This window comes from Podospora anserina, chromosome 1 (genome assembly GCF_000226545.1).
Source record: "Podospora anserina S mat+ genomic DNA chromosome 1, supercontig 4".
NCBI classification, from domain to species: Eukaryota; Fungi; Ascomycota; class Sordariomycetes; order Sordariales; family Podosporaceae; genus Podospora; species Podospora anserina.
The window spans coordinates 412,811-435,530 of record NW_001914853.1 but is presented as its reverse complement, the minus strand read 5'-3'; the positions used below and the strand labels follow the sequence as shown (position 1 = coordinate 435,530).

The following is a 22,720-nucleotide window of genomic DNA, read 5'->3' as shown; positions in this document are numbered from 1 at the left end:
AGGGTAGGCAATAAGCCAAGTTAAGTCAAGCTTAGGGTCTGACTTGGCTTGCATGTCAAGTAAGTAATTACTTGGCTTATTGCCCACCCTGCTCCTCAGCCGGGGCTAGAGCGTGACGACAACACGTGGATGAGATCGGTGACGGGGATATGTAAGTACCATCTCCTCTGAGCCGACCGCGAGATCACACATGCCTTCTTTTTTTTCCCCAGCCGTTTCTTTTTGGGTTGTGAATGGGCACAAGCATATTTACAAGCCAACATATCAGAGCCACCAAACCTGAACCCCATCATCAAATCTAAAGGGCAGCCGTCCCCCACATATGCCGCAAAACCAGTTTCCTTGGCCTTGATATTTCTCAGAAACTGCGATGATTTACCACTCATCTTCAACAAGCTGTGTACAATAAATTAAGAGAGAAAAAAAGCACAACGGAGATGTTGTGAGACTATTACGCGGTTGATATACCACAATGAATATCTGACGAAACCATTCGCCAATCTACTTACTTCAGAATGAATGTCTTTGAAAGAGCTACTACACAAGTTGGCATCTTGCGATATGCACCGAGATTATGCGCGTAAACTCGTGTGTCTGCGGCCAAGATACGTAGATTGGTAGCCTTTCCCAAAAAACAACCCAACATACCTATAAACTCAGCCTCATGGTCAATGAGGTCTAAAGCTAAATACAACGGCCATATCTAACCCAAAACAAAAAACTTATTAACCAGCGCGCCAAGTCCCCCACGTTTCTCATGGTCAAGTGGTCCGAGCCTTTGCCGAAACTCTCAAACTGCACAGCAACCTTGACCGACACGCCACGCACACACACCCCAAGATTGGCCAGTTGGGGGGTCCAAGTAAGCTCAGCTTGCAACAGGATTTGTTGGATCATTGCCACAGCGTGCTATGGTTAATCTCGTTTACTTAAAAAAATCTGACACCCCGTTTGAGGGGGTTTGATGGCTGTTGTTTCAATTTGCACAACAACAAAGATGTTTTCCCGCCGCCTTAGAAAAGTTTGCAGTTTATAGCGATTCGCCTACGGATGGATAGTTACGAGTAATTGCAGTTATGGTGAGTTGCCCCCGTCCCATTCCCTCAGAGGCAAGGCCGCTTGACATGGTCACTTATCACCAAAACATCAAGACAGACAGACACAACCTTTCAAAGATGATTCATCGCTCCCATTCCCCTTATCCTACTGCCCCCTCAGCCAAGCGCCAGCAGCAAGGTAGGTAAGTTACACATACTCATAATCACATACCATACGCAAACCGTACGTTTACACGCATCACACACAGCTTCCAGAGAATAACACCATCCATTCCATTCCTTTCTTGTTAAAGACCCCTACCCAACCCAAACCAATCATCATGTCCTAGTATAACCCTTCATTATCCCTTTCCCCCGCTACACATCCAAATACAAACCACACAAGCTCAACAAGTAAAAAGCTCCAAATTTCAAGTGCCCAACAAGCAACCAACTCCCTCATACATCCCTCCGTACAATCCCAACCCATCCCCAACATTCAACAACACCCCAAGAGAAGCACCAAACATAGATTTGCAACAAGCCGAGAAAATCGAGACGCCTAGAATTCAAAGGTTGTTACATGTACAGAATAAAAATGATTTTCATTGGAGAACAAGAAAAAAGCAGTTATAACAGAGAGAAAAAAGAGAAGTTGATTGGCTGCGAACCCGCTGTTGAGAGTGCGTGTTTGTGTCGGTGTAAACGCTACGTTAAAAAAAAAAACATAAAAAAGCCGAAGAGTACCAGTTTATACGTTCCAAAAAATGTTGTTGTGTGACAAAGGAAAACCCAAGGTTCAAGAAGTCCAGTTCCGTTCCGTCGTCATCTTCCCCCCAAAAAAAGCTCAGAAAATAGGTACGTAGGGCGTGGTGGGCGAGAGGCGATTAAAAGTTGTTCTTGTGGTTGTAAATTTGTCTTTTCTTGCTCATAATCATCATGTCTTTTTTGGTTGTCCTTGGGTGGTGGTCGTCAAGTTGGTTTGTAAACTGTTTGTCGTGTGACTCAGCGCCGCCGCCATCTCCCAAACCTGATCTACCGGTTTGGGTGCGGTTGCAGCTGCCAATCGTTGATGTACCCCATAAGCCCCATGCCAAAGAGCACAACCCCAAACGCGGTCGCGTACGGTAGTATTTGTATTATCGCCAGAGGACGCTGCCCATCACCCTGCACCGCCAACGCGCCCACCGAGTTGGGCTTCACTGTGACTGATCTCGATACAGGCGAGATATCCTCAGCGTCGTCCGCTTCGGATGCCGCACCGTCGATCTGCGCGTGGGGTTTGGTCGCGCTACCGTTGGTAGTGTGCTCCAGCTTTTCCTCGGCCCTTGGGCTTTGGCTCCGGCCACGTCGTCTGGCCTCCCTAGACCGTGACCGTGACTGCTTCTCCGCTGCCCGCTTCTTATCCTCCTCGTCGCGTTGGCGAATCTGGAGGACCAGTTCTGCCAATGTTTTGCTGCCAGCGTCTCTATCAGCCTCGGCCTTCTCAGCCCGAGCGCGGTAGCTCTCCATGTGCTCCTTCATTTTGGCCATTTCCTGGGCCATCGTATCGATTTGAGCCTGGTATGCTGCTACCATAGCCGCGGTCTTATCGACCACCGGCGAGTAACTTCCTGGTTCAGGGGTGACGGTCACCGGGTCAACTTCGGCTGGTGTTTGGGTTTCCGCTGGGGGGTTGAAGGCCTTGTCGAGTTCAGAATGACCATTGACAAGAGGAATGCCCGCAGAGCCATTGACCTTCACATGCGTACTCTCCTCGTTCATCTTCTGCATCTGACCCTCGACCAGTAACCGTGCCTCGCGCTCCCTGTTCAACTCTTCTTCCAAATCCCGTGCTTTTTGGCTGGTTTCGTCAAGAGCCTTCTGGGCGTTATTGAGCTGTTCTGTGAGTTGCGAAATGCGGAGGCTATTGGTGTTATCAGGAAGAATGGGTGAGATGTTTGCGAGTTTGGGCTTCTCTGTTGGGCCTCGCTTCAGCGACGCAACATCGGAAGATCCAGGGCGAGCGGCATCTGGTTTCTCTGGAAGTGGTTGTGACGGGGGAGGCGCTGGCGGGTCGGAAAACCTCGTTTTCCCGCCATCGGATCGGAAAGAGACATTTCCGTTGACAAAACTCTTGGGGGCTTCTGGCGCTTCAGGTTTGTCCAAGTTCTTGACATCGTCCTTGGATAGCAGAGCGTTGAGGAATTGGCCTGTTCTAGCAATATCAGCTTGTTGCTGTCTCGCATTCCGAATCTCGGTCTGCAAGTAAAAGTTAGCGATGATTAGCTTTCCCTCAAACTCGGGAACAAACATGCCTGGAGCCTCTTGATTATGTGTTCTGTGGTGATACTCTGCCAATGGTATGGACGCTGTTGAGCTAGGTTTCCTGCAACTCCAGCGTTACTCGGAGATACGCGACTCCCTGCCATTGCTGACTGATTTGTTGGTCGGCCTCGGAATGGAACACCACTGAGCTGCATCATTGGATTGTTGGAAGGGTCCAGGTCTCCAAAGCTCATTTCCATCACATTATTGGCCGGCGATATGAATCCGGCATGCTCGACCTTGGCGGCGACTTTATGATGAACGACGGTCTTTTGATCCTCGCTAACAATGTCAATACCAAGTTCAAGGTGGTCAGCTGTTTGCAGTTCGTGCGGCTCGGATTCTCTATTTTCAGGCGACAGCCGGCTCCCGTTGACAAATGTACCGTTGGAGGACTTGACATCCCGAATAAAAATCTTGCCGCTGGGGTCGGCCCAAATCTCGGCATGTTGTCGGGATAGCACTTTGCTGTCAAAGAATCCGTTGACAGGTGTTGGGACCGTCTTGTTATTTGTTTGCCGTCCAATACGCAGGGTGTCGGGGTAATAGGGAACCGAGATGGTCTTGCGTTCGAAGCTGCCGTTGAGAGAAAGCAAGTAAAGGACAGGTTGCCGGCCTGAAGCGGCACCATCAGGGCCTCGTGGGAGTCCATTGGGAGCCATCAGTTGATTCTGTGGTGTTGCTAGTATCGATTGTGGTGGCTGTAGTGATGATGCACCGTTGACCCCGTTCGCCATGGGTGGTCGAACCGATGATGTTCTGGCAAATTCGTTTGTTCCTTCGGTTTTGGGATTTGGCCATGGGCCCTTTTGCTGGGGCCTCTTGCGTGGTGCACCGTTTGGCCACGCACCCGTGTCGCCAGCGGAAGACACAGAACCGCCGTTCATTTGAGAACTGGCATTGGAAGTCACGGTGGATGTCGACCCGTTGGAAGATGTCGACGAGACCGACGACGACGAGTTTGACCGCGGCAGAGTTTTGCGAGGCATGGGCATGTTCACTCCTCTGGCATCTTCCGAATTGATCGTGTTAAGAAGCTGGCCTCCATTCATCCATCCCGGTCGGTTGAGGTTTGGAAAGCTAGGGGGACTCGCAACAGCCGTCATGGGGACGGCGTGGGCGATGGTCGGGGCGGTTGGCGGGTAACGACGAGGGGGGGAGGGGAGGACAGCGAGCTGTCGCGGGCGAGCTCCCCGGCGAGTTGGAATGAGAAGCCCCTTTCGGCCTTCAGCAGAGTTGACGACAAGAAGGAGCGATTGATCTCTGGCAGCGGACCCACTCTAAAGGGTGCGAGGTGTCGTCGCAACCGCCCTTGTTGTGTGGAGTTGTCGAGATTAGCACTGACGTCGAAGCGCAAGTGCTGGCCCGGTCGGGGGTCTGGGGACGGGAGATGGGATCGCGCCGAGAGCCGACGCGCACACCCGGTAAGTCGGTGGAAAAGCGTATTCAAAAGACGGGCAGAGAGACGGGAAACGAGGCTGGCAGCGATGCCGGTTTTCGCAGTGGGTTCGGGGTGGCAAGCACGATTTCGGAATGCGACTGCGCCAGGAGGTGAGGTTGACAACCTTGAGAATTTGAGGCAAGGTCTCTCCTGGCCTGGGCGTTGGCCCTCGAGAGGCGCTTAGCGAGCAGAATGCGGGCCGCAGGGTGGTCTGCGCGCACGCGTCCCCTGTTTTTCAAGCCACCTTTGGCTTTTCTGTCTGGAGTCGTCTTTGACTGCTTTGATGGGCATTTGCTCAGTACCGTCCGTCTTAATTTATTAATACCTATACACGCTTCAGCTGACAGCTTGTTGGATTCCCTCTCCAGACCCTCAGTCATCCCAACTGACTTGACTTGGGCTAATAGCAGTTTGGACTTGTGACCATGACTGCCCCTCATGAACGAACTACTATGTCACGTGAGAACTGGCTTGGAAGGGGGCATCTCAACAACAAGCCACTGTCTGCAACAACAGAAGAGTTGAAAATGGTCCGAGCGTCTGATGCCGTTTCCCCCCGCCTCAAGCCGCCTCGAAGTTTGAGAGAGAACATAAAGACTGCTCCTCGTTTGCTTTGTGCCCATCACGTTATTTGCGTTCCTTTACCCTTCTAGAACAATATCCTGATGATGAAACATCTGTAGATGCCATCATCAAGCTCTCCGATGTGTTCAATGACATAACATGGCAGGGAGCATCTAGCGTCACTGCTACCCCCAGATTAATCAATATTTATCCACGTTAGCTATCAGCGGGGAAATCCGTCATAATTGTAACTTTGCAACTTGCCTAGAACTGACCGCTTTCCATCGGCAAGGCTGAAGTAGCATCAATCCCCGTCCGTGCACCCACATTTTGCCCACGGCAACATCCAACTGTCGATATCGCATCTGACCACCAGTGCTTGCGCTGCACCTTGACCGTTTTCTGTCTCGACTTTTAGCACAGCAGCAGCTCGTTTGAAACCACCAGTTGACTCGGATTAAACACCCCAGTAGCACAAAATGCCCCCTCCTCCTCAGCATGGCGTTGGACAGTCAAACGTCGACAAGTGTATGCCAACAACCCCTCACCGAGATGGGCAGCGACAAGGACATGGGATTGGGCTATAGGCTAACTTGATGGAATAGTCAAGATGGGAATGTTGATGGGCGGCAGTAAGTTCCCGCCTTGGGCGAGTAGTTGTTTTTAATAACACTCTTCAGAACGCTAACTATCGCATTGCACAGCGGTCGGCTGCATCATCGGCTTCATCTTTGGTATGCGCTGCCGCTTCGGCCACTGAGCATTTTGAGATGATGTCTAATTCAGTCTAGGAACCGTCAACATCTTCAGATATGGCGCAGGGCCAAACGGCATCATGCGAACACTCGGCCAGTACATGCTGGGTTCCGGCGCGACATTCGGGTAGGCTGCGGTCTTGCTGCTGTCTGGAGAATTATCGTGGTTAACACATCTTTGCCTCCCAGATTCTTCATGTCGATCGGCAGTGTTATTCGGTCGGATTCGTCGCCCATCATTCAGGAGGCCTACCTCCGCGCGCAAAGACGCCCAATCATCATGGCCTCCAGCGCATTCCGTCCTTATCAGCAACCCGTTCGCCGCAGCAACGACAACTAAAGAAACAAGAAACAACGAAACAAAACACCAAGTCCGTGTCATTGACACATTGTATATATGGATCGCTCGGTGGGGCGAGATGGGAAGGCTTTTGGAGAGGGTGGGCACCCCCGGGCTATTGTGCTATACATCACCATGTCTGTGCAGCTGGGAAGCACTCTGATATTGAGAATATTACCAAACTTAGCCAGGATCAAAGCAAAATCTCTGGAACCACAAGACTTTGCGGATTATCACTGGCCAAATTAATTCTTTGCACTCGACCAACCATTCGGCCAACTCCTCGTCAGCGGCGCTGGGAGGTGAGGAGATGGTGACGGCATTGACTGACCCAAGGATGCAGAATTACACACATTTGACTTTCTTCGACTGTTCAGGAATGCTGCCGGAGAACCTGTCCCTTCGCACTTTACACTTGACCGCACTTTTGTGGTGTCACCATCGAGGTGCTGTTCTTTTTCTACGCGTGGTCTTTTGTTCTCTTCTCGGAAATACGAAGTGTGTGAAACAGCGATTTGGAGTGTTGGGCGGGCAAAGTCCAGAAGCTCGATTTCGTCCCGGAACGGAAGAGACCTGTTGTGTTGCACCGCCGTATCTTGGTTTGTCGGACAATTTTAACCTGCATCCCTGGACTGTTAATTACCGAGGGAAGCATAGGCTAGCTGCTGCAGGGAAGATCTCCAAAATCGATAGGCTCGTCTCCCCCAGACAGTCAACTGCCGTCCGTCGTCTCTTCACGTCGAAGCAGGCCGCCGCCTGCAGACGCAACTGACACCTGTAGACACTAAGGCAGCTCGATGGTTGACAGCAGCTGAACGCACCCCCTTTCTTGAGGATCGCTTGGTTCCTGTCATGGTCGTCGTCAACGCCTTGCGTGGAGTCTCTATCGATCTGTCCATCTTTCCACGCCAGCCTGAATAACCTACTCGCACAGCAAGGCAAGCAACTGCCCGTGTTGCATGGAAAACGAACAATTCATCTATGGACGCATAGACGAACATCTGGCTGCACGATGGAGATGAGGGTATCCTGGTGGCCGTGGGACGTTGCGACTGAGACACCACAAGCGGCCTTCAGTCCGTGTCCGACCTCCCGCCCAAGTCCGAGCCCTAGTTTTTGAGCAGCCACAGCTCGGCCGAAGCTTTCACAAGGACTAATGGAATGAGATATGCAACCACCATCACGAAGAGCCCTCTTCAGCTAGTGGTTCCAACGACATGGCGACGTCAAGACGACCTGAAAGCCACCCAGGAAGCCACCGGATGTTTACCATGTTCTCTAGGAGTTCCTGAAACACTTATCATGCCGAAGATATACTTGGTTCTGCGGCAGTGGTGCTTCCAAGGCCTTGGTGTATTGATTTCGTTCTTGGTGTGTACGCCTTCCGCTTTAAGGACGCTGCACTGCAGCGTCCCGTCCAGCAGGAACTCTGCCCGCACGAGGCAATCATTGCAACACTCAGCGCCCTTTGGTTCGCCGCCACATGATCTCGAAGTTGCTTGTTTCCTCACTACTTCAGCCATCCATGCCGTCATCCCAGCGCCCTACTCTACACCAGTGCCGAACCCTCGGGTAATTCTTCCGAACCCTGAACTTGGCACGGACTTGCAAAAAAAACCAGCTCGGAAAGTTTTGAAGCCAAGGTCTCGTCCAGAAGTTAATTCTACGCGACGGTGGTTGTTGTAATCATGGAAGCATTCGAACCCTGGAGATTGGGGAGTGTGTAACTCGCCGAGCGAGTGACCTCGAAAGGTGGACGACTGTGGACCAAAACGGATACGAATGATCATGCTGACTTCCTTTTCAGCATCGAATCTGTTCACATCTGTCGCGTCCACCAAGACACAGCAGCTCTGTCACAAACATTCTGAGGTTGTCAATGATGATCGCCCTGGCGGTCGGACCTGCCCAAAGCCCTTGCAGAGGCGAGCGGCTCTGCGATAGGCCTCTTGGCACTCAGCTCATGGGCTCTTCCCGCGCCACCAAAGGGATCACCGTCCCCCTCCCCCCCCCCGTTGCAGCATGCGGGTGATCGGACGGTGCGATCAGCCCAGCGGGGCGGAGACCCCCGTTTTCTCAACTCTCCCTCATTGCTCTCAAGCCCCCTAGCCCCTTATGGCTTGGCATCATCCCTACATCGCCGAAGCACTCCTCCCCGACCACAGCATGCGACCACCGACTGGGCGGTAACCCTCACCCGAAGGGATATCAATACTGAGTCCAGGTCCATTGTCTTGGTTGCCCTCTTTCAGGTCCGTTGTCCAACACACCTCGTCGACGGTTCAGCGACGCCCGTCAGAGCAGGGATTGGGGTTCGGGAGAGCAGGGCAGCCACCAGAAGGGCAACACCGGAGTTGATCGGGGTTGGCAATGGCTGCGCTATTCTTCTGCCGTGTGAACTTCACGACATGTGGCTGCGCAGGGGGAGACGCCATTGGCGTCACGACGACCAAGTCTCACAGTTCAAGGCCTTTCTGTGGCCCATGCTCACAGACGCCCTCGAGACAGTTTAAGTACCCAGTGTCTCTCTCAGACAGCGGAAACCTTCTCTCGAGTCTTCAGCAGCGGTGTGACTTCCTTTCCAGTCATTCTTTTGTCGCCGGGTCGGGCTTCTCTTTGTCCATTCTCCCTCTCCCATTCAGTTGCTCGTCATGGGTGTCATTGGCATAGTCAAGGGGCTTACCAACTTTGCTGCCCTGGCCCTTTCTAATACCAAACCGGCGTTACCTCAGAAGAGGACAAATGGGTGAGCAGGATGAGAATCAACGGGCAATAGGGGTTAAGCTAACATGACAACTGCAGCGCCTCTCTTCTTGGGACGTTATTATTCCCACTGATTCCTTTCATGCTTACCAACAACCCTCTTCCTGACGGCTATCCATGGGGCAAGCTCACAGACTCGGGGACCAACCCTTATGTCGAAAACCCACACACGGGCGTGACGAGATACTACGACTTCACAATCAGCCGTGGGCTCATCGCCCCAGATGGTTATGAACGCGAAGTTCTTCTTGTCAATGGTGCCTTTCCTGGGCCTTTGATCGAAGCAAACTGGGGTGACATGATTGTTGTCAATGTGAGGAACAACATCACCAACCCCGAAGACGGCACGGCTATTCACTGGCACGGCTTCCTGCAAACAGAAACCCCATGGGAAGATGGAGCACCGGGTATCTCGCAATGCCCTATCCCGCCCGGAACCAGTTATCGATACGAATTTCTTGCCAGCTTGTACGGTTCGACGTGGTATCATGCTCATTACTCTGCTCAATATGCTGGTGGTATTGTTGGACCGATGGTCATTCATGGTCCTACTCAGGCCAAGTACGACGTTGATCTTGGTCCCATTCTTCTGAGTGGTATGCCTCCATCTGTCAAATATCACAGCACAATCACTAACAGTGGTGTTCTTTTACAGACTGGTATCACAAGGAATACCATGACATCGTCGAAGAGATGCTCAAACCCAACGGCAGCCCTCGTGTGGTGTCAGACAACAACCTGATCAATGGCAAGATGAACTTTGACTGCTCAACTGTTGCCCCGGGGGACAAGACGCCCTGCACCAACAACGCTGGTATCTCCAAGTTCAGGTTCCAAACCGGCAAGACCCACCGTCTCCGCCTGGTCAACACCGGTGGCGATGGCGTCCAGCGTTTCACCATCGACGGCCACACCTTCACCGTCATCGCAGAAGATTTCACCCCTGTCAAGCCATACAAAACCAACATGGTCATCCTCGGCGTGGGTCAACGCACCGACGTCCTCGTGACCGCCAATGTCGGCAAACCTGACTCGGCTTTCTGGATGCGTTCCAACCTGACCAACTGCTCCCCCAACCGTCAACCCAACGCCGTAGCAGCGGTGTATTACGACAAGGCAGACACAGACAAGGCGCCCACCAGCCAAGCGTGGAACATCCCCGAGGACCCCTCCTGCACAAACGAAGACCTGGCCAAGACAGAACCGCTGTACCCCATGGCCGTCCCCAAACCGACATACACCCAGACGATGGAAATCGAGCTCTTCAAGAACGCGTCCGACGTCACGCTGTGGAAGTTCAACGGCGTCTCGATGAGGACTCACTACAATGAACCTGTCCTGCTTGTCGCAAACGAGGGGAATTTCACCTTTCCGAGAGAGTGGAACGTGGTGAACTACTACAGCAACTCGTCAGTTCGGATCATTGTGCGGAACCGCTCCGCCGGACCGTAAGTCCTTCCTTCCCTCCTCTCCCCCCCTTCCCCCGTAGCTCACATTTCTCCCCAAAGTCACCCAATGCACCTCCACGGCCACAACCCCTACATCCTGCACGAAGGGCCAGGCGACTGGGACGGCATCATCACCCGCCCTTCCAACCCCCACAGGAGGGACGTCCACATCGTCCGGGGCAACGGCCATCTCGTCATGCAGTTTGACGGGAACCCGGGCATCTGGTCGTTTCACTGCCACATCGTCTGGCACGCGAGTGGTGGCTTTCTGGCGAACTTGGTGGTGGAACCGAAAAAGGTGGACTGGCTGAGGATACCGAGGGATGTGGAGCGGAATTGCAAGGCGTGGGATTGGTGGACGAGGTTTAATGTTGTGCCGCAGATTGATAGTGGTGCGTAAGGCGGGGTGGGGGTGTTTGTATGTAATAAGATGGGGAAAAGGGGGGTGGTTGACTTCTTGTTTGATCATTTCTGTGTTGTCTTTTTTTTTTTTTGGATATTGTCTTTTAGTTGGGGAAAGGAGGGGGTTGTTGATGGGACCGAGGTGTGTTGAGGAGGGTTTTAGGGTGTATACATCACATAGCACGACAGTCATTTACCAAATATGTAGTTTCTTTTTCCGTCTGCCCAACATTTTGACCTTTGATCTTATGGTATCGTCTGTTTTCCTTGCCACCTGATGCATGCAGGCGATGATCGGGGTGGTGGAACACTGCTTTGTTTACTTTGGTGGGGTCTGCCTCAGGGGTAGATTGAGATGTTGGTGGTAATCAGTGTGCACGACCGTGACAGCACCAAAACGATACTATGTGCTGATGACTAGCGGGTTAAGCGCTCTTGCTATTATCTCTAAACACTAGACGAAGTTCAAGGAGGACCTGCGCCTTTCCAGGCCCCAATGATCCCGACTTGTTCGTAAACTCCCAAAACTATCGCTTTACAGAATAATCGCTACTTCTGGAGGCTTTTCATTGTTCGGATCCTTCTGGTCTCCAGATCTGTCTACGATCGCTCAACTTTTTAGACGACCTTTTGGCAGCACAGTCCTATATTCAGAAGTTAAAATGTGTGTAGATATGCAAAAAGCACCTCGAGATGCATGAAACCCATCTTACCGCGCTATTTCTCCCAGGTTTCTTGGGCCCACACGCCGAACAACACCAGCCACTACGGTCGGATGTCTGCTCACACCTCCCTTCGGCATAGCATTTCTCACCACGTTTGATCACCTCCAAACAATGGCAAGGATGTAGTACACGAGGTTTTTCTGCACTTGCCAATTTAGGTTTCCGCGGTCGTCGCCGGCAGCACTACACCAAACTAATTAGTCACTTCGTGGTTTTTCCGCTGATAAGGAGTGAAAGCATACTGCATCGATGCATGGCCTATAGCTACACACCTGGTTTGTGCGGCCTTGTGCGACTATCACTCCTGTGCAACGGAGCGGTAGTTTGACCTTGCACTCGATCTCTGGGAGCGAACATGGGCAGATCTTGTCAGCCACAGCTTTCTCGTAGGCCTTGGCTTTTCCCATGGCCTTGGCTATTTTGTCTTGTGGCGGGTCCGGCGGTAATGGCTGCTGCTGTAGGAGCTGCCTCTGTAGCGGGACTTGCGGTACCAGCTGCTGCTGGAGGAGCTGCCACTGTAGCGGGTCCGGTGCCAACGGCTGCAGATGTAGGAACGGCCACTGTAGCGGATCTGGTGGAGGTAACGGCTGCTGCTGCGGGACTGGCGGTAACGGGCTCCATGCCGGTCGTGTGGCCGGATTTATTCGTTCCTAAATCCCAGCAAGAACATGTCAGTGTTGACCTCCGACGGCCTCAAAGTCGAGTCATTGTATTGGGCACTTACACTGCAACCTACGCATCTCCCGTTTGGCCCTGGCCGCCTATCCTCTCCTCTGCAAACACATTGAGCCATGGTGGAAGGAATACAGCTATACAGTAAACAGTTGTCGTGGATAAACCGGTCGCTAAGCGTGATGTGTTGTGTGTCGATATTTGCCCCTGCTATCGAGCTCGAGAAGGATGGGCATGTGGCGGAGCGGGAGTTGAACGAGGAAGAGTTCAAAGGGGTCTGAAGCTGGTTGTCTTTGCGTCCGTGGAGTGGGGTGATGGCATGATACAGGAAGGGTCAATACCTCACAGCCCAGGGGGAGCAAAGGAAGGAGCTCGACGATATGCTTCAAGAACATCGACCGAGTCAATCGACCCGGTTTTGCAGCTGCCACCCTTTATTAAGTGGGAGTTGCGGTAGGCATTTTCACGCTGACCTTCACTACACTGCCAGCTCTAGGTATGTATGATGCCCACTGGCCACCATCATTCTCGAGTTGCAATTCAAAGATGAAGCGGAGACCACAGCAAATTAGAGGGCCAAACTTGCACCGCATCCTGTTACTTGACTTCCCCTTTCTTGAAATGACGTGTTCCCTCCCACAGTGGTAAAAATCACCATGGCTAGCACCTTCCTCACGGCGACGGACCGTGAGGCATGGAAGGCAAAAGACATGACATGACATTACCTGGCGTTCACCCTCTTATTGCGGCTTTCTCAAGCCATCTGTTTATGCTGCCTATCCTCTTTCCACAAATCTCTCCTGTCCCGCAAGAACAACCCACTTGCCTCCTGACACAGCAAAACAACACCCACCTCAAGATAGCACTGCATGGCTTGTCCTTTTATAAGCCGACAGTCTAACCATGACTTTCACATACGACCATAACCAACTGAAAGCTCGGGATCCCGTCCGCTCTCCCCTAGATAAGCAGTCGAGTGCCGAACTAGTACTCAGGTGGGTGACCACTGGGGAATCCTCGGTGTTGTATGTTTTTGGGCTTTTTCGAGATGCATGTTTTGCTGCTGTTGAAGTTGATGGTATTTTGTTTTGATAGACTTGAGATAGGAGGTGTTGGGTGGCGAAATTTGGTTGGTTGTGGGTGTTTAGGTGCGCATCCCGGTAGATAAGCATTCGGAGCCCGAGTTAGCTTTGGGGTGGTGGGTGGGATTTGTTTTGACCCCCTTTTTTGGCGGGACAACCTGGCTACACACACAAACACACAGTGGCAATCATGTTCATCTCTGGACCGCTAGAGCTGGCCGTCAAAGGCACTTATTATTCTCTATAATCAGCCACACCTCTTGCGACGGATGAGATAACCGAGACAGCCCAACATGACGGGATGAGATTGGCGATATCGTGTGTGCCGCTCTCGAAGAAATCGGAACGTCGGGAGTGGTACCGTACCCACAGCCATGGCTCTGGATGACCCGACTGATCTTTGTTACTGAGCCCCTAAGCTGCATCTTTAGATGTGCTCATCTGCCGACGTGTTGCATAATATCACCAACAAAACCTCCGAAGGCTTTTCTCTGTTGGGAAAGCAGCTCACCGCTACTGCCCCCGCCTCGCATCCCGAGGGATGCGTGTGTGGGAATGGCCGTTGTGAATAACACGGAGGCTGGCCGGCGGAGGACAGGTTGCTCGGTAATGTAAGGGTGTTACGACATGACGCCGTGGCTTGAGTTGGCCTTGATGACAGCCCACATGTGTCTACCCCGGATTCGGTTCAACAAGCCCAAGGCTCGCTACCGATGTGTTGGGGCTGTCAAACCTTTTGTATTTCTTTGCCTCGGTTTCGGTTGAGGTGGTTGTCGAGGAGGAGCTACATCAAGTCCCTGAAGATCTGTCAGAGAAAAGTCATTTTTCATCTCCTCGTTGGTGGACTCGGAAAACTTCTAAGCGACTCTCACCAATTACCTAAATCATGAAATGCCAACCCTTATGTCAACCCAGTAGACTCCCGCTTTGACCTCTTGGTAGGATTAGCATGCGTCGAACACCAGCGGCTTATTACTGCCCAACTGCAGTAGTCATTGGTGAACTCGGCTGACAACATTACCTGCCATCTGTATCCTGAAGATCTTCTTCCAGCCTTGGTCAACTGTAAATCTGTCAGATCCTGCTCGTTCTTCCAGACTGTACCACGACATGTCTCTAGCCCGGAATTACGGAGTTAGTTGTTGTCCTCCTCGTGAGAGGACAGGGTCTCTAGTCTTTATCCAACTTCGAGCCCACCAGTACAATATGAACTGCTTGGTATCGACAGGCTAATACCACTTGACAAATCAAGCGTTCTAAAGCAATACGCAAGGTTCTTCAGGGTCCAAAAACCAATCAACAAACACAAAAAAACGAAACTATTGATCCCATCCAACCCCTTAGCGGTAGCCCGGTACCAGAAAGTTGCCCGCTCACCTCACATGTCCTCCTCCCCTCAAACCAACAACCACACCCACTAGCACCTCTGTATCGCCTCCAACAGCTGCTAGATCTCCAAGCGGAGATTCCAAAGATAGGTCACAACTTTCAACATATCTCTGTTACCTTCGCGCCGACCCTAGAAAGGAATTGCAAACCCCAAAGGAGATCCCCTACCCACCTCCTTTGCTTTCTCATGTTCTTATTCAGAAAAGGGATAAGAAACTCTCTATTATACAACCTGTGTCTCGCAGTAGTACAAGATAAATGAGACATCAACAAATCTGTAGAAGATGGGGGGGGGCGCGGTGGTCTCCCTTGCCGAGCCTGCCGAGCCCCCGACCTTACTCGATCTATCATAACATGGTCCCAACCCAAACCCTGCAGGATGACTGCATCTCAAGTTTCTTCCTTACCAACTTTGGCCAAAGAAGGGCAGGTTTGCGGGGTTGGCTGTGCTACTAGTCGTATCCTTCGAGAAGAAGAAGAAGAAGGGGTGTGGTTCTATGGGTGCGTTCCGTTAACTGGATCAGAAAGTTGGGAGTGATGGTTGCTGGCTTACTCTGTTAGGGGTAAAATGTCAAGCTGGCATTTTGTGTAGCCCGACAAAGAAGAAACCAAGATGTAAGATGGAGTAAAAAAGGTTGAGTTCGTCCGAAGCCTTGGGGATGAGATAGAGGGTAAGCCAAGGCTGTGTCTTGCGCCACTTCTTCAGCTAAACCCGAAAACCATCAATGGCACCATAGGAGCTTTGGCTTGTAGATATGCTTTGAGAATATAACTCACAAGAACAAGAGAACTGGGATAGGTATCTCAGCAATCCCAGACCAGATATACACCAGAAATAAATCATTATTCTAAACCCGCTAAAAAAAAAGCAAATTCCTCCCCATCAAACCCCCTCAGCTATTATCCCACAACCTCCTCAACGCAGTCAAAGCTATCAACAAGCTCTCGTCCGTCCTGATCCCCCTCGTCCCCTGATTCGGCAGCACGTTCACCCAGTGATCAAACAGCTCCTTCGTCCTCGCCCCCTGAATCCCCATCTGCCCCAGATCAGGATCGTTCATCGCCGCAAACTCCAATCCTCTTGGCCCTCCAAACACGATGAGCATGTGGTTGAAAGTAGCAGTTTGGTTGTGGTTAGGGAAAGCCTTTGAAAGCGGAACGCCACGCTCCGAGGTGCCGATGGAGAGGTCGTAACCGTCCTCGTAGGCCGAGGAGGTGAATACGTCGGAGAGGGACTTGGCTTTGCGCACGCTGTAGCCCCAAAAGTAGCCGCCTTCGGTTCTGGGTTCGGCTGGGTTGACGGGCTCGGGCTTGCCTTGGGCGTCGTCGGGCATTTTGAGGGTTACGCGGGTCTTGGGAGGGATGTCTTCGGAAATGGTGACTGTTTCGGGCATGCCAATGTCGACGGCGGTGCTGGGTGTTGTTAGTGATAGTCAAGTGCAAATTTGAGGTGTGTGAAAACCTACCCCTTGCCTGACCGTGGAGGAGCTTCGAGAGTCAGACCCTCGCGATACGGCAGCCACTCATCCTTGTGGGGGTGGTGTGGCATGTCCAGACCGTGCAGCAGGCCCTGAGATTTGAGGTTGGGGTGGATGGGGAACAGAACTTTGCGCATGAATGGTGGGGTTTCCAGATAGTTCAGCAGATGCTCCAGAAAGTGTGCTGGTTCTATGTCGCCGGTGTACGCATCTGGATCAAAGTTCCTGGGGCGTTGTTCAATCGGGCTATCGTCGAAGATGACGACCTCGTCCACCGAGAAAATGGCAAGCGCTCTGGCGATAGAGCCCGCAGCAGTTGTCCTTTGCTCTCTTGTTACGCAGCTATCGGGATTGTCAGTCTCATGAGCAGGGTTTGAAGAGTAAAGGTGAGACATGCCTGGTGATTATGCTGGTAGGTACGGCAATCGAGATGGTCCAGTCTCTAGCGCTTGTAGGCTTGAAACGCTCTTTGGTGTTGAGGATGCCATTTCCAATACCGGAGTCAGTGTCCAACCGGCGTTTCTGTGCGTTGTTAGTTGCGTGTCCAGTTACAATGTACAGTGAGATGTATTGCGCCCAGTATGCGACTCTAGAGAAAAAGCTTCGTCTCCCATGAAGGGAAATTCGCAAAATGGACTCGACGTACTTTGGATTGTGGTTCCCAGCTCGACATTGCTTCACAAGATCAAAAACTAGATACTGGAGCAAAATTATGGTGAAAATGGCTGATGATGGTCAAAGTTGCAGCTTACAAGAAGTTTTCAGACACCCCCCGAGAGCTAACGGCAGAAAGCTTCCAAAAACTTGACCGCCTTCTCAATCCCACTTGGGATGCCACCCAAATTGTCGGGTCAACCCTAACCCTGCCTCCTGGCAAGTGCCGATAAGGACAGCTTTCCCGTCGCAATCCTTATCGCATGTCGTCAGTGTCGCGATGCTGCTGACTGCCTACCTTATCCCAACAACTTCCACGCGTAAATCATACAACTTCATCCAAGCCTAAACGAAGAGTTCTTTTTGATATCATACAGAGACTCTTGATTGCTATTCATCACAACCAAATGCCTGATCAAATCACATCCGCCGCCGACTGGCGCTCCACCGTCAGCAGCAATGCCGTGGTTGTCGCTGATTGTAAGTGCCCCTCCACCATTGCGCCGCGCATCATAATCATCATCACCACCACCATCACCATGATCTGACATCTTCGCACTGTATAGTCTACGCCGATTGGTGCGGTCCGTGCAAGATGATAGCCCCCCATTTCGAGTCTCTCGCCAACAAGTACGCCAAGCCCCGCAAGATCGCGTTCGTCAAAGTCAACGTCGACAACCAAGGCGAGGTCGCCCAGCAATACGGCGTGCGCGCCATGCCCACCTTCCTGATCTTGCACAATGGCTCCGTCATCAAGACTATTCAAGGCGCCAACCCACCTGCTCTTACGTCGGCTGTTGAGGCGGCGATCAAGCTTGCTGGACCTGGGGCGGTAGGGGGGTCGTCGTTCAGCAGTGGCGGTCAGAGATTGGGTGGGACGCCGGTTGGGGGGCAGAGAGTCGGTTCGGGGCAGAGGGTTGCGAGGCCGATTTCGTGGGATATTAGTCAGTGGGTTAATGCCGTGCTGAGCTTTTTGGGCTTGTATTTTGTTTCGTTGCTTTCGGTGAGTCTGAGCAGGATATCTAGGGTTGTAGGTTGGGTGATTGCTAACGATGAGCAGCTTGACCCCTACAAGTCGGCAGAAGCGTCCCGGTTTAACAAGAAGAACCCGCCGCCAGCGGCCAAGCCGGCGACTGGGCCTGGTGGGAGGCCGGCTGGACGGGCTACGTTCAAGACGTTGAATGATTTGGGGAGTGAGTGATGTTTTTTTTTTTTTGCAAGGAAATGGTAACAGATCAGGGATTTGGCGTTTAGAGCAAGCGAGCTGTACATATTGGTAATGTTCATTTGATTGACTTGGTGATGTGCTGCATTCCTGTCAATGATGTAAAGAGGTATTGACCCAAAAAAAAGGACATGCAGATGCAGATGGAAATGTGTTGTTGTGGTAATGTGGTAAAGGGGGAAAAGATTCCGGCCGTCAACTCCTACAAAGAAGTACGATATTTCTACTCATCACGAGGATAATGTTCATCTGTCATCTCAAGACACTAATAATTTGCTGGAATACCCAAGGCTACAGGGGTGGGGTAGGATTTTGAAGCTCGGGATCTTTTCGCCCCTCGCTCGAGCTTGGACCCCTCCAAAAGCTCTGAAAATTCACCATGACGATTGCCCCTCGAACCTCCCAAAACACCTTAGTATTGACATCCACACAAGCAGCACAACGGACGACCATGCTTTCGGCCAGCAAACTCCATAACAGGTGTCCCGGATGCCGGGCCCAGGTTCTGGGCTTCTACGATGCTCTCTTGCAGCCGCGCAATATTGCATCCCGCCCGTTTGTCCGCCCGCGCGCGACGCCAGTCACAGCAGCTTCGAGAGCTCTCAGTTCGAGATCTCGACAACCAAACCCTGTCAGACCATTCTCGACGACCAAACGGGTGTTCAACGAGGTGCCGCCGACCGAAAAGGATACCGAATCGCAGTCAGCAGAGAAGGAGGCGCAAACAGTAGAAGGATCAGGGGAAGCAACAGCAGAAGAGATCGAACTTCTTGTGCGCCAGGCGAGGCAAACATTTGGAAACACGTTACCCAAGGACTACTTCTCAGGAGAAGAGTACAAGGTATACGAAAGATTATACGGACCGCCACTGCGCGAGACGGCACCGGAGGATGTTGGCCTTCCGCTCAGGGACGAGCATGGAGAGGCCATTGACGAAACGACGCCCGAGCACGCCTTGTTCAGGGAAACGGAACATGGAGACTACGAACAGGTCCAGTACAGGACCAACCCAGCGGTACCCGGGGGTGCTGTAGAGGCTGCAGACACTGCAGAGCCTGGATTCCCCGGGGAGCTGGCCGAGGAAGCTACCGATCTCGAGGCACAAGCTGAGCAGAACCAGCCAGTACTCAGTGATGCACATATCGACTACCTCAATATCACGGCCAACAACTCGCGCGAATACCATGCTCTGATAAAGCTTCAACGAGATTTTGAGGCAGCTGCCGCACTTCAGCCAATGGATGAGATTCACGAAGAAATCCGCGAGGACGAAGGCATCACCGAGCGGGACTATCCAAGGGAAGAGGAGGAGATTGAGGAGGACGATGAGTACGACCCCGGGACGGAATTCGAGGTGGACGAGTCTCGCGACACCAGGGAGCATCCGTTCACTTCGATGGGCAAGTTCAAGACTTCACCGAGCACCATCTACCTGCCAAAGGCCAGCTTTGTTGAGCCGATTAGCACGCTCCTGAAGCGCACGGATTCCACACACATCAGGCAGTGCGGGGAGGAGAATCTCGGTGGCCCTGGTTTCCCTCACGGTCCGGGATCACCTCGGTCAAAGGTGAACGTTCCGCAAAAGGGGCTGGGGTTGCAGGCCGGCGTTGGCTGGATGTCGGAGATTGAGGCTGATACGTTCCTCGCTACCATTATGCCTGCCGTATACGCCACGGCTATGAGCACTCTGGTGGAGGTCAGGAAAAGGCTGGGACCTGAGTGGCTAAGGGGCTTGCTCGCCCGAGATGGCGGCCCCCGAGTGCTGGATGTTGGCGCTGGTGGTGCCGCCCTGGCAGCCTGGCAGCAGGTGCTTCAAGCTGAATGGGACATCCTTCGTGAAAACGGCGAGGTTTCGGATCGGTACCCCCCTGGAAAGAAGACAACGGTCGTCGGCAACGACCACCTTCGGCATCGCGTGTCCCGCTTCTTGCACAATACGACCTTCTTGCCCCGTCTGCCGGATTATCTGCATGTAGCCAATGAGCACGATATGGGCGTCGGTGACAAGCCAGCGCCGCGGAAGCAGTACGATGTCATCATTGCGTCCCACCTGCTGATGCCGCTGGACAAGGAGTACAAGCGGAAGGACATGTTGGACAACCTCTGGAAGATGCTCAATCCGGAAGGTGGTGTGCTCATTCTCCTGGAGAAGGGGCACCCGCGAGGCTTCGAGGCGGTAGCCGACGCTAGAGACCGCCTCTTGGACAACTTTATCCTCGCACCCCATTCGGAGCCTCACGCTGACGAAGTCCGGACCTCGTCTCAGCACGTTCGTGAGCCCGGCATGATCATCGCACCTTGCACCAATCACCAAAAGTGCCCCATGTACCACCAGCCCGGTTTCAGTCCCGGCCGCAAGGATTTCTGCCACTTCCAACAGCGCTACATCCGGCCTCCCTTCCTGCAGCAGATTCTTGGAGCCTCTCGGCGCAGCCATGAAGATATCGCCTTCAGCTATGTCGCGGTACGCAGGGGTGCTTACCCAGAAGGGCATACGCCGTCGGCAGATTTTGCTGCTGCTGCTGCTTCTGCTGCTGCTGACGTGTCATTCGATGCCGGCCCGTTGACCACCATCACCTCTGATAACGCACCCGTCTACGTGCAGGGCAAGGAGGCTTCGGATCTCGCTTTCAAGGGTTACGAGGCGGAAGATAGCAAGAAGCCCCATCCGCTCTCGCTACCCCGCAACATCCTCCCACCGCTGAAGCGCCACGGCCATGTTACACTCGATGTCTGCACACCGCAGGCGACGATTGAGCGGTGGGTGGTGTCCAAGTCGTTCTCCAAGCAGGCGTACCGGGACGCTCGCAAGGCTCAGTGGGGTGACCTGTGGGCTCTGGGCGCCAAGACGCGCACCCTTCGCAACGTTCGCCTTGGCAGGGCCGGGCAGGACGCGGTTGTGGTGAAGGATGCTGGCGTGCGCTCCCGGCGGGCGCTGGAGGCGGCGGGTAGGAAGCGGGACAAGGTGGTGGAGATCAATGTGCACCCGCAGTTTGGTGTCACTGGTGCCTATGAGAAGCATCCCCGCGGCAAGACTCCTGAGCAGAGGAGATCCAGGAACGGCAGGAAGGTAAGGATTGAGAATCTGATGGAGGAGATGGGTGCCAATGAGCTTCCTGACCCGGATGACATTGAAGATGCCGAGTACCTGAAGAGCAAGGACCTCTAGTTCACGATTATCCTGTACAACAGAATGAGGTACTCTGTAGGATGGAACAGTTCTTTGACTACCGGGAGACCCGGCAAATGTCATGACAAGGCTGTAGCTGCTTTCTCCTCCCTTCCCGTTGCTGCATACACAACGCAGAAAACTAGTTGACGGGCTACTGCAAACCACCACTCTGCATCAGTCGATGCTACTCTGCCCTTGTGACAAACGCTCACCAAGTGCAACTGTACATACAGATACTGCACACCGCTTTGAAGCAAGGCTGTTGATCGTGATGAAATGACTTTTTACCTGTTCCCGGATGATGGGCTGGCATTAGCTCTGCAGTTTGCAGGACGGTTTTCGTGGCACATTTCGAAGAACCTTCTTTCTTAGGCATGCGCTATCTCGTAAAATATTGATTGTACTTAGAGAAGGAGTGAGGGGGGGGGGGTTTAGAAGTGTGCCAAGAGTTGTCAAAACTGCAAAAGCGCAACACTGGTCGGCTTATGCCGTCGCACTAAGAAATGCACTAACGAATGCCTGCCGGAGCGGGGCGGGGTGGGGTTTCCTCACGCCGAACTGGTTCGGCCCCGACTTCTCGGTTTGGATTTTTTTTTATGGTCCTTTCCTCCTCCTCATCCCCTCCTCCTCCTGCGCAAGCTCCACCTCATTCCCGAGAGCCAGGGCATGGGGGGCCCCGCAAAACCCGCAAGGCCCGAACATTAGCGTCCGAATCCCACCGTCTCCACCTCGCGCAACAAAAGAACGATTCCAACCAGCCCTGAAACCGAAACTACCTACCCTAACGGCTGGCGCGGAAGGTACCGTATCAACGGCTCACACCTGTGCGATTGTGACCATACAGAGGATTGTTAGTTACGACTACGAACTGTCTTGTGTGTGTGTGCCTTGCTTGCTGTTCGGCGACCACGCATTTGCGCGGTACCACCGCTTAGGTACACACCCTGCCGCCGAGCGGCACTCTCCGTCCTGGGGTCGCTTGCAGAGTGAGACACACACACCTTCCCAGCTGGCCGGATTTTCTCAACGTCCTCGGCGCCCACTAAACGACGGTCTGTGCCCTTTGTGGCTGACTCCAAGCCAGGGTTTTGAATCCATCCACAACACTAGACGCAGTGTGAACACCTTGACGGAACCTGTGGTCGGTTACGTAATTATCACCCATCGTCAATTACACACATAGGACAGCCTCGTGAGACAGCCTCGCCATTTTCAACATCACCAGCCTCATCCTCCTTCACAATGCCTCCCCCGTTAAGACTTGAC

General features: G+C 52.8%; 7 protein-coding genes across 7 annotated transcripts, besides 1 other annotated feature; 4 read left to right on the top strand and 3 right to left on the bottom strand.

Annotated features, from left to right (window-relative positions):
• Window positions 1-2,072: 2,072 nt before the first annotated feature.
• PODANS_1_15490 (uncharacterized protein) lies at window positions 2,073-4,450 on the bottom strand (the record flags this gene model as incomplete). The annotated part of the gene is made up of 2 exons (XM_001906952.1): window positions 2,073-3,247; window positions 3,319-4,450. 2 exons carry the CDS (start codon window positions 4,448-4,450, stop codon window positions 2,073-2,075), a joined length of 2,307 nt encoding a protein of 768 aa, XP_001906987.1.
• A 1,378-nt stretch (window positions 4,451-5,828) lies between these two features.
• Window positions 5,829-6,444, top strand: PODANS_1_15480 (uncharacterized protein; the record flags this gene model as incomplete). Its single annotated transcript, XM_001906951.1, has 5 exons — window positions 5,829-5,877; window positions 5,955-5,981; window positions 6,054-6,083; window positions 6,141-6,231; window positions 6,294-6,444. The coding sequence occupies 5 exons, from the start codon at window positions 5,829-5,831 to the stop codon at window positions 6,442-6,444; spliced, it is 348 nt and encodes a 115-aa protein (XP_001906986.1).
• A 2,651-nt stretch (window positions 6,445-9,095) lies between these two features.
• PODANS_1_15470 (uncharacterized protein) lies at window positions 9,096-11,055 on the top strand (the record flags this gene model as incomplete). The annotated part of the gene is made up of 4 exons (XM_001906950.1): window positions 9,096-9,190; window positions 9,247-9,803; window positions 9,863-10,655; window positions 10,716-11,055. 4 exons carry the CDS (start codon window positions 9,096-9,098, stop codon window positions 11,053-11,055), a joined length of 1,785 nt encoding a protein of 594 aa, XP_001906985.1.
• A 568-nt stretch (window positions 11,056-11,623) lies between these two features.
• On the bottom strand, window positions 11,624-12,575 carry PODANS_1_15460 (uncharacterized protein; the record flags this gene model as incomplete). The annotated part of the gene is made up of 4 exons (XM_001906949.1): window positions 11,624-11,701; window positions 11,771-11,965; window positions 12,025-12,432; window positions 12,507-12,575. 4 exons carry the CDS (start codon window positions 12,573-12,575, stop codon window positions 11,624-11,626), a joined length of 750 nt encoding a protein of 249 aa, XP_001906984.1.
• Window positions 12,576-13,364: 789 nt separating this feature from the next.
• Window positions 13,365-13,490: a sequence feature (rRNA 5S).
• A 2,328-nt stretch (window positions 13,491-15,818) lies between these two features.
• On the bottom strand, window positions 15,819-17,138 carry PODANS_1_15450 (uncharacterized protein; the record flags this gene model as incomplete). Its single annotated transcript, XM_001906948.1, has 3 exons — window positions 15,819-16,240; window positions 16,399-16,745; window positions 16,801-17,138. Coding segments are annotated over 3 exons (1,107 nt in total), but the record flags the coding sequence as incomplete, so codon positions are not given.
• Window positions 17,139-17,464: 326 nt separating this feature from the next.
• Window positions 17,465-18,258, top strand: PODANS_1_15440 (uncharacterized protein; the record flags this gene model as incomplete). The annotated part of the gene is made up of 3 exons (XM_001906947.1): window positions 17,465-17,537; window positions 17,624-18,060; window positions 18,118-18,258. The coding sequence occupies 3 exons, from the start codon at window positions 17,465-17,467 to the stop codon at window positions 18,256-18,258; spliced, it is 651 nt and encodes a 216-aa protein (XP_001906982.1).
• Window positions 18,259-18,661: 403 nt separating this feature from the next.
• PODANS_1_15430 (uncharacterized protein) lies at window positions 18,662-21,451 on the top strand (the record flags this gene model as incomplete). Its single annotated transcript, XM_001906946.1, has 1 exon — window positions 18,662-21,451. The coding sequence occupies one exon, from the start codon at window positions 18,662-18,664 to the stop codon at window positions 21,449-21,451; it is 2,790 nt and encodes a 929-aa protein (XP_001906981.1).
• Window positions 21,452-22,720: the final 1,269 nt, after the last annotated feature.